At 44.6% G+C, this 11483-nt stretch overlaps 1 protein-coding gene across 1 annotated transcript in view; it reads right to left on the minus strand.

Annotated features, from left to right (window-relative positions):
- Positions 1–6784: 6784 nt before the first annotated feature.
- LOC123154246 (peroxidase 4-like) overlaps positions 6785–11483 on the minus strand; it is an 18895-nt gene continuing 14196 nt past the window's right edge. The window contains exon 7 of the mRNA XM_044573021.1: positions 6785–7417. Coding sequence (XP_044428956.1) covers positions 6785–7417 — 633 coding nt within the window. The remainder of the gene's footprint in view (positions 7418–11483) is intronic.

An 11483-nucleotide genomic window follows, 5' to 3' on the forward strand; every position in this document is an offset into this window, starting at 1 on the left:
GGAAAACACCCGCTACACTTTGGAACCATTCCAGTGTCTGAATGTAACTTTGCAATATATCAATATTTATGTCTCAACCATTTGGAGACTCCTCGTCATGTCCGCGATATTATGCGGGACTCCGAACAACCTTCGGTACATCAAATCACATAATTCATAATACAAATCATCATCGAACATTTAGCGTGTGGACCCTACGGGTTCGAGAACTATGTACACATGACCAAGACACATCTCTGGTCAATAACCAGTAGCGGAACCTGGACGCTCATATTGGCTCCTACATATTCTACGAAGATCTTTATCGGTCAAACTGCATAACAACATACGTTGTTCCCTTTGTCGTTGGTATGTTACTTGCTCGAGATTCGGACGTCTATCACCATACCAAGTTCAATCTCATTACTAGCAAGTCTCTTTACTCGTTCCGTAATGCATCATCCCACAACTAACTCATTAGTCACATTGCTTGCGAGGTTTAAAGTGATGAGCATTACCGAGAGGTCCCAGATATACCTCTCCGATATACGGAGTGACAAATCCTAATCTCGATCTATGCCAACTCAACAAACACCATCGAAGACACCTGTAGAGCATCTTTATAATCACCCAGTTACGTTGTGACGTTTGATAGAACACAAGGTGTTCCTTCCGGTATTCGGGAGTTACATAATCTCATAGTCAGAGGAACATGTATAAGTCATGATGAAAGCACTAGCAATAAATCTAAACGATCATTTATGCTAAGCTAACAGATGGGTCATGTCCATCACATCATTATCTAATGATGTGATCCCGTTGAACAAATGAAAAGACATGTCTATGGTCAGGTAACTTAACCATCTTTGATTAACGAGCTAGTCAAGTAGAGGCATACTAGGGACACTCTGTTTTGTCTATGTATCACACATGTACTAAGTTTCTGGTTAATACAATTCTAGCATGAATAATGAACATTTATCATGATATAAGGAAATATAAATACAACTTTATTATTTCCTCTAGGGCATATTTCTTTCAACATCATGTCTTGACCATATCACATCATAACATGCCTTGCAAAACCAAGTTAGACGTCTTGTACTTTGTTGTTTCAAGTTTTACGTGGCTGCTATGGGCTTCTAGCAAGAACCATTCTTACCTACGCATCAAAAGCACAATGGTGTTTCATCGAGTTTGCTCTTTTAATCTTCTTCAAGGACTGGCTGTCAAATTCTATTCAACTAAAGTAGGAGAAACAGAGACCCGACAACCACCTTTATGCAAATCAAGTTGCATGTCTGTCGGTGGAACCGGTCTCATGTGCGTGGACATGTAAGGTTGGCCCGGGCCGCTTCATCCCACAATATCGCCAAATCAAAATAAGACGTTGGTGGTATGCAGTGTGACTATCACCGCCACAACTCTTTGTGTTCTACTCGTGCATATCATCTACGCATAGACCTGGCTCGGATGCCACTGTTGGGAAATGTAACGTGCAATTTCCAAAAAATTCCTATGCTCATGCAAGATCTATCTAGGAGATGCATAGCAATGAGGGGGAGAGTGTGTCTACGTACCCTCGTAGACCGAAAGCGGAAGCATTTTGACAACGCGGTTGATGTAGTCGAACTCTTCTAGATCTGACCGATTAAGCACCGAACGTAAGACACCTCCGAGTTCTGCACACGTTCAGCTCAATGACGTCCCGCGTTCTCTTGATACAACAATGTGTTGAGGAAGTAGATGAGTTCCGTCAGCACAACGGCGTGGTGACAGTGATGGTGAAGTGATCCGCGCAGGGCTTCGCCTAAGCACCGACGAGAATATGACCGAGGGTGTAAACCGTGGAGGGGGGCGCCACACATGGCTAACAATTGATGGTGTGTGTTCTAGGTGCCCCCTCCCCACATATATATAGGTGGGAGGGGAGGAGAGGCATTCAAGGGGAACCCCAAGTAGCATCCGAATCCTACTTGGGGTTTCCCAAGTGGCGCCCCCCTTCCATATATCATCAGAGAGAAAAGGGAAGGGGGAAGAGAGAAAGGAAGCGGGGGTGGGGGGGGGGCGAACCCCCCCTTTTCCTTCTTCAATTCATCCTACTACCTAACGGGGGGCACCCCTTGTGGGCTGGTGTGCTCCCCTCTTATGGCCCATATGGCCCATATCTTCCCCCCGGGGGTTCCGGTAACCCCCCCCCCCGGTACTCCGATAATTACCCGATACACTCTGGAACACTTCTGGTATACGAATACTATCATCCTATATATCAATCTTTACCTCTCGACCATTTTGAGACTCCTTGTCATGTCCGTGATCTCATCCGGGACTCCGAACAGCATTCAGTCACCAAATCACATAACTCATATAATACTAAATCGTCATCGAACGTTAAGCGTGCGGACCCTACGGGTTCAAGAACTATGGAGACATGACCGAGGCACCTCTCCGGTCAATAACCAATAGCGAAATATGGATGCTCATATCGGCTCCTACATATTCTACGAAGATCTTTATCGGTCGAACCATTATAACAAATATGTTATTCCCTTTGTCCATCGGTATGTTACTTGCCCGAGATTCAGTCGTCGGTATCCACATACCTAGTTCAATCTCATTACCGGCAAGTCTCTACTCGGTCCTTAATACACAATCTTGTAACTAACTCATTAGTCACTTTGCTTGCAAGGCTTCTTATGATGTGCATTACCGAGAGGGCCCAGAGATACCTCTTCGATACTCGGAGTGACAAATCCTAATCTCGATCTATGCCAACCCAACAAACACCTTCAGAGATACCTATAGATCATCTTATAATCACCCAGTTACGTATTGACGTTTGATAGCACACAAGGTATTCCTCCGATATCTGGGAGTTGCATAATCTCATAGTCGAAGGAATATGTATTTGACATGAAGAAAGCAATAACAATAAAACTAAACGATCAATATGCTAAGATAACAGATGGGTCTTGTCCATCACATCATTTTCCTAATGACATGATCCTGTTTATGAAATGACAACACATGTCTATGGTTAGGAAACTTAACCATCTTTGATTAACGAGCTAGTCTAGTAGAGGCTTACTAGGGACACGGTGTTTTGTCTATGTATCCACACATGTATCAAGTTTCCGGGTAATAGAATTCTAGCATGAATAATAAACATTTATCATGATATAAGGAAATTTAAAATAAAAACTTTATTATTGCCTTTAGGGCATATTTCCTTCAATTAAGAGGTTATTTATGAATGGTATACACATTGCTTGTTGTCTAATTTAAGGGCCCAAAAAACTAGATCCATACATTCACGTGTACGCATGCAATGTTTAGCGAATCTGTGACCTCCATATGATAGGTGTTGGCATCAATGAGGCACAAAGATGATATGAGGAGCACAGGAAGTCATATAACCTAAAGTATTGGTGTGTCTACATATCTTAATTTTTGAGTCAAAATTGATAATGGCAACGAAAGGTCGGACAATATGATCAAACTAGCCCGACAGGAGGAGTTTGGCTATTCGTGGGTGACCCACCTACCAAACTAAAGGATCAAAGATATTCGATATGTCGACTAGGACCTGGGGGCAGAATAGGTGGCTGCCAAATTTACTATTTTCTTTGTTGATTTTTGAGACAAGTACAGAAATGTAAGTTCTCTAGATATGCAACCAGGTGATACACCGTATATGTTGCGTCACAACATGCGAGCAAGGTACACAAGCCAAACAAGCAAGCAAGTAATAATTAGTACCCAATGAAGATAGGGTTAGGGACGACCAGAAGTGATGGACACAAAGATGTAATGCGAAATTAACACTCTTGGGAGAGTGCAAATCTCCGTTGGAGAGGTGGGTGGGGTCAACGGATGATTCCATGATTATGAATGTGTCATCCAATTCCCTGAGTACCTTGGACAATGAATGACCAAGTACCCCCACGCTAGGGTGAATTGCCTGGCTAATTAATACACGTACCTAGCTTGAATTGCACAAAATTAAGGATGCGTCGACATGGTTGCTTGCTTAGATGGTTCAATTGTCCATGCCGAGAATCTTATTTGATCCGTTGAATTGTAAACACACATGTTGTCCACTTGGGCTGTTTGCCTAGTTCAAAAGGTGAGTAGGGTGAATTAGGAGTCGATTTTACGTAGTTTGACAAAAAAATCATGTAAACACACCCTTGTGGGAACTGGAAGCCTAGAATGTATGCAATCCGTACAATGGTGGAGTTTTATAATTCGAAGATATATGATATGTTTCTAGAACCAAACAATTTAGAAAACTGATTATTGAGTATTTATTTGCACTGACTCAAACCTTGAGTCACCTACGGAAAAATTGTACTACATGTACGCCCCATATTCATTAAGAACTTTGTATGACCTCTTCATAATTTCATCTTATGTCTGCCTCATGGTTTCATATGTATGTATGACCCTCAAGTCTCAACTTAGCATGTTGAACGTCATCAAGTGGGGCAGATTCTCGCACTTTATGATCAAGTTGATGTATACTATTGTTCATGGCTTTAGCAATAATACTATATACAATAACGTACTTATTGATATACTGTAACTAGTTAGGTTGTTCGCACATTTCCATGTATGCCAAGTAGTAGATCCGTACCAACCATGCATAGTTAACAATCTTGCATAGTTTTAATGCTAAAAATGATAATCCAAAATGCTAAATATAATACATATGTGTTTCGTGCGTCTCAGCGTAGTAGAGGCCAAACTACATGTTTACATTAGGACGCAATTGCCATATTTGCCACCTCCAAAAGTCTTTTGGAGCGCACACCATAAATTTTCGAAGGTTGCATAGGCGATGTTAAATAAAAAGTCTTCAAAACAGCAGGCCCTGTAGTTTTCTTCCTTTTTTCTTCTAGCTACTCTACTACTCTAATTTGACATTGAAATCAAACAATTCAAAAATATTATTACAAGCCATCCATATGAATACAATAATAATATGAAGGCAACAAATAATCGAGAACCAAATTGTCCAAGTACAAAAATAACGAAGTAAAGAAATGTAAACACACTATCGCCCATGCAGATGTCACTGATGTTATATGAAATCTTCACACAACTGATCATGGGAGCCCGATCTTCATTCTTCCGGCATGCCTCGTGACATGCTTGAATGCAGTTTGTGTGTCTGTGAGGCTTGATAGTTGTGCCAACATTGTCATACTCTTGGACCATCTGTGTATTCCTCTCATCTGCACTGATCATGTCATGTAGGATCAGACAAAAAGTCATGATCCTTGCCAAGATATCTTTGTTTCATAAATGAGCAGGACACCAGACAATTTCTAAACTAGCTTGCAACATTCCAAATGACCTATCAATGTCCTTCCTTACTACTTCTTACATCTTTGCAAAATGTTTGTTTGGGGATCATAAATGTTGACTAAGATGGATAGTTGTCATTGGCTAGATAGTATAATTGGTCATAATCGTGCATGGTCATTCACCTTGTCATATCTTGGAGTAGTACCACATATTACCTAACAAACATATAGATCTCTGCAAGCATTGATGTCATTGTGAGATTCAGGCAGACCAAAGTAGCCATGCCAAATCTACAAATCCTCGGAGGCAACAACTTACAAGATAATAGTTAGATCATGGCAACCGACTGAATTGCCCGTGCCATGTTGTTGGGCAATTATTCCACCTCCAATGATAAAGTGAACGATCCCAAGCATCCTAGGTCATCCTCTTACTTTACTCATTGCTAAGCCTCTTTCATCGGCATTGAGTGCTCACAGATACTGAGCTCCATGAACCCTAACCACACATCGAAGAACAATTTTGTGCATTTTGTGGTCGGCCTTCCGAAGATATTCATCTGACATATCTGTAGGTGTGCCATATGCAATCATATTTGAAGTGCCATGATCATCTTCTGGAAAAAAAAAGACCGGCGGCATTTCTCTTGAAGAACGGTTCATTAGATTCCATGTTATTGGCAACTCGATAGAATAGCCGTTCAGACATGCGGAAGCATCACTGATAATCCCCAAGTGCAAAAATATAACAATAAAATGCGAGCTCATTATATAACTATCGAACGTGAGCTCATTATATATTTCCTGTTAAAACAAACTTGAGAAACACCATTTATTACACACACATGTATGGAACGTTTGTGTCAAACATTCTGTTGAGCCGACATTGTATGAGGAAAAAAAATAAAAAATAAACACGTACTAGTTGTTGGGGTCTAACCCTAGCTAGCTCGAACTGGTTTTCAAGGATGGAGGTAGATGAAAACAAACAGGGACTCGCATGTTTCTGGCAACGTACGACACGGCGCCGAACGCCCTCTTTCTCCTGTTATATAAAGTTGGACACACCAGATCGTATCTAGGCTAACAACCTACGTATAACAAACTGGACTCTCTACCAAACTCAGATCACAGCCAGGTTTGTAGCTAACAGAAACGCAGCGCTAACGGAGCCTCCTAGCGATCCGGTCTTCCATCGATCGTGAGCCCGGCTTGCTCGTCCGCCCGACCTGGACGCCAGGTTCCTCCTGTTGCACCTGCTGCACGCTATCTCGATCGCCATACGATCGCCACAAACCGGCTAGACTCGACCCAAACACACGCGCACACATACGCTGGTGACCACGGACAGGAACGCGCACACACACGCGACGCACATCCGCACACACATGGTTTATTCCTAACACTAGTACTGTTACATTCTGTACATTTAATAATTGAATCCAATATGATCAGGCCGGGTTGCATGATGCACTTGGGATCAAGGCATCAAGCAATCAATAGTTATTTGCCATAGAGCACTTGAGCCTCACCTCCACGGGTATTTCGTGCGGCGGAGGCACGTTTCCCATCTTCACCATGGCCTTGGCGAAGTCCCTAGCGAACGCCTCACCGTCGGTGTTGTACATCTCCACGAGATTGTCTTGCAGACCCCCACCGCCGTAGAGAGTCTGGTCAGAGGAAAGGAGACCGCGCCGTGCGATAAGGTTCTTGTAGTAAGCGTTGTCGAACCTCATCGGCGTCTGCACGTCAAATGGCGCCTTACCAGAAAGACCCTGGCACGTCTGCTGCGTGGTCTGTGCAAAGTATGGGTCGATCTCCTCATCACTGTCGGTGCCGTAGACACGGTCCCTGTAGGTGTCACAGCTGGCCATCCCGACGGTGTGGGCACCGGAGAGCGCTGTCATGTCACGGGCGTCCAGGTTGAGCCTTGAAAACATGGTGACGAGCTCGCCGAGGTCGTCGTGCGGGCTGGGGAGGCCGTTCTTGGTGGATTCCGGGTGGGCGGCGAAGCGCGAGTCCTTGCGGCCGAGGGGCACGCTCCAGGTGGGTCCTCCGAGCAGGGCGACGGCGTCGCGGGATGCGTGGGCGATGACGTCGTCGCAGGAGACGGTGGCCGGGCAGTCGTGCTCGAGCGCGCGGAGTTGATGTCGTCAATGACGGCGTAGCCGGTGAGGGAGGCGCTCGGCTCCATATTCTTCTCGCTGCGGGAGAAGGGAGTTGCGTCCAGGAGAACAGAAGCATCACATCCCTGTCACGCCATATTTGTAAACCATAGCATTAGCAAATGATAGTGAAACCATAGCATTTGTAGGTAAGAATATATGTAGAAGTAGTACAGAGAATAGATGTTTTTTTAGGGGTGAAACCAATTTATTCATCACCAAAATCCACATGAAGTGGAATATATAAAGAAGGGATCGCCTGGAACTCAGCTGACTGAGACATAGTTATGTCTCAGTCACCTGATGTCACCTGACGTCACACTGCATGCCAAGGTCCGGTTCGTTTCCCTGTCCGGCCTGCTTGTCTTTTTTTTTGGGCTGGCCTTGTCTCCCCTTGCACTTGTCCTTCCTGTCAATTTACTCGGGCTGCACAACGTCAAGGCAAATGTGCTGGCCACATCCGACGAGTTTCATGCACGATCAACAAACACATGAACATTTGCATGTGTGTGTCACTAACAAAAAATAGGAAACATTGAATAATTAAAGCTCCGAGATCACTATTAAAATAGTTTTGCTTAATATTTTTGTTCACTAAGCCAAGGCCTTTATAGTTGATTTTTCATTCAAGGCTAAAAAAATATCGTAAATAAGTTTTAAGATGGAAACAAAGAGTAAACCAAAATAAAATGATATAAGATGAAAAGCTAAGACATTGGAGTGATATTTTTTTGGAAACATTATGTATGACCGACGAAGATACAACTATAAGCGTTCAACAGTGCGAAACTGGGATCAAGTGTGTGTGTGTCTATATATATATGTGTGTGTGTGTGTGTGTGTGTGTGTGTGTGTGTGTGTGTGTGTGTGTGTGTATTGTGTGTGTGTCCACACACACACACACACATATATATATAGGAAAAAAAACAATGCAGTGTGCACCTTGGAGTGCTATTCAAGAACATTATGTATTTTCATGTGGGAAATGCCGGAGTTGGGTCGTGCGTTCCAAAAAAAAACACAAAAAATTAGCCAAAATGAAAAAATTGCTTGTATGGACCCACCGTGAGGGGAAATGATAGAAAACCCATCTATGTGATGCTAAAAAAACATCCAACCGCCAACCCTGGTTGCAGTCACATTATATGGCTTGCAGTTGCGCTTGTGTGTGTTGAGTTGCGATTGCACTCGGGATGGGGCGGTTGCAACTACAACAATAAACCCTATCAAAAAATGAAACCGATTTCATCGGCACCGACAACCCCCTCCCCGACGTCCGGTTGCGCTTGGGTGTATTGAGTTGCGAATGCGCTCGGGTTGGAGTGGTTGCAAATACAACAACAAAAAACCTAACATAATAAAAAAATAAAAAAGGAACCGATTTCATCGGCGCCGACAGCCCTCCGCCGACCCCGTTTGCGAGTCCAAGGTCGACTTGCAAGTAGCATCGAGTAAACACCGCCCCGAGTTGTGACTCAATGGTCGAGTTGCAACTGGGGCATTCTGTGACGCCCCCGATTTGACCGTACACTAATCATACACGCAAACGTGTACGATCAAGATCAGGGACCCACGGGAAGATATCACAACACAACTCTACAAATAAAATAAGTCATACAAGCATCATATTACAAGCCAGGGGCCTCGAGGGCTCGAATACAAGAGCTCGATCATAGACGAGTCAGCGGAAGCAACAATATCTGAGTACAGACATAAGTTAAACAAGTTTGCCTTAAGAAGGCTAGCACAAACTGGGATACAGGTCGGAAGAGGCACAGGCCTCCTGCCTGGGATCCTCCTAAACTACTCTTGGTCGTCGTCAGCGGGCAGCACGTAGTAGTAGGCACCTCCGGTGTAGTAGGAGTCGTCGTCGAAGGTGGCGTCTGGCTCCTGGGCTCCAACATCTGGTTGCGACAACCAGGTAGAAGGGATAGGGGGAAAAGAGGGAGAAAGCAACCGTGAGTACTCATCCAAAGTACTCGCAAGCAAGGAGCTATACTACATATGTATGCATTGGTATCAACTGGAATAAGGCTATTATATGTGGACTGAACTGCAGAAAGCCGGGATAAGGGGGGATAGCTAGTCCTTTCGAAGACTACGCTTCTGGCAGCCTCCGTCTTGCAGCATGTAGAAGAGAGTAGACTGAAGTCCTCCAAGTAGCATCGCATAGCATAATCCTAACCGATGATCCTCCCCTCGTCGCCCTATGAGAGAGCGATCACCGGTTGTATCTGGCACTTAGAAGGGTGTGTTTTATTTAGTATCCAGTTCTAGTTGTCATAAGGTCAAGGTACAACTCCAAGTCGTCCTGTTACCGAAGATCACGGCTATTCGAATAGATTAACTTCCCTGCAGGGGTGCACCACATAACCCAACATGCTCGATCCCATTTGGCCGGACACACTTTTCTGGGTCATGCCCGGCCGCGGAAGATCAACACGTCGCAGCCCCACCTAGGCACAACAGAGAGGCCAGCACGCCGGTCTAAACCTAAGCGCACAGGGGTCTGGGCCCATCGCCCATAGCACACCTGCACGTTGCGTACGCGGCCGGAGAGCAGACCTAGCAACCTCCAGTACAAAGGAAGTCACGTTACGTGGTCCAACCCGGCGCGCGCCGCTCAGTCACTAGCGTCACGAAGTTCTTTGGCTGATACCACGACGTCGAGTGCCCATAACTGTCCCCGCGTAGATGGTTAGTGCGTATAGGCCAGTAGCCAGACTCAGATCAAATACCAAGATCTCGTTAAACATGTTAAGTATCCGCGAACATCGACCAGGGCCAGGCCCACCTCTCTCCTAGGTGGTCTCAACCTGCCATGTTGCTCCGCCAAAAAGTAACAGTCGGGGGCCGTCGGGAACCCCAGGCCCACCTCTACCGGGATGGAGCCACCTGCCCCTTCAGCCCACATCTCCAAACAGTATCACCGGTAAGGTAACAGTGTGAAGTATTTAGTATATGCCCGTGATCACCTCCCGAGGTGATCACGGCCCAGTAGTATAGCATAGCAGACGGACAAGAGTGTAGGGCCACTGATGGAACACTAGCATCCTATACTAAGCATTTAGGATTGTAGTTAAGGTATCAACAGTTGTAACAACAATGATAGGCTATGCATCAGAATAGGATTAACGGAAAGCAGTAACATGTTGCACTACTCTAATGCAAGCAGTAGAAAGAAGAGTAGGCGATATCTGGTGATCAAGGGGGGGGCTTGCCTGGTTGCTCTGGCAAGAGAGAGGGGTCGTCAACACCGTAGTCGTACTGGGTAGCAGCGGCGTCGGTCTCGGTGTCTAGCGAGAGAAGAGGGGGAAGAAACAATAAATAAATTGCAAACAAATGCATGACGATGCATGACATGACAAAGCGTGATGCTAGGTGTGCCCTAACGCGGTACGAGGTGGTATCGGTGGAGGCGGAAAACATCCGGAAAAGTATTCCCGGTGTTTCACGTTTTCGGACAGAGGAGCCGGAGGGGGAAAGTTGCATGTTTGCTATGCTAGGGATGCGTGGCGGATGAATGGGCTGCGTATTCGAATTCGTCTCGTCGTTCTGAGCAACTTTCATGTACAAAGTATTTTCATCCGAATTACGGATTAAAAGATATGATTTTCTAAAGATTTAAATCATTTTCTAATTTTAATTATATATTTAATTCCAACATTATCCAAAACAGTGTGTGATGACGTAGGCATGACATCAGAGTGATGTCAGCAGTCAACTGTGCAGTTGACTGGGTCAACTATGTGTGGGTTCCGCATGTCATTGACTGATTAGGCTAATCAGGGGTTAATTAAGTTAACTAGTAATTAGGTTAATCTAATCAAGATTAATTAATTTAATTAATTAATTAATTAATTAATTAATAATAATTATTTATTTAATTATTATTTATTATTATTATTATTTTAATTCTTTTTTTTATTCAAACATTCTGGGCATGGGGCCCATCTGTCATAGGCCCCAGGGGGCCAAACCGGAATGGGCGCTACTGGTAACGGGCGCACGGGCGCCCGACAGGGGCTAA

Source organism: Triticum aestivum, chromosome 7A (genome assembly GCF_018294505.1).
Source record: "Triticum aestivum cultivar Chinese Spring chromosome 7A, IWGSC CS RefSeq v2.1, whole genome shotgun sequence".
NCBI classification, from domain to species: Eukaryota; Viridiplantae; Streptophyta; class Magnoliopsida; order Poales; family Poaceae; genus Triticum; species Triticum aestivum.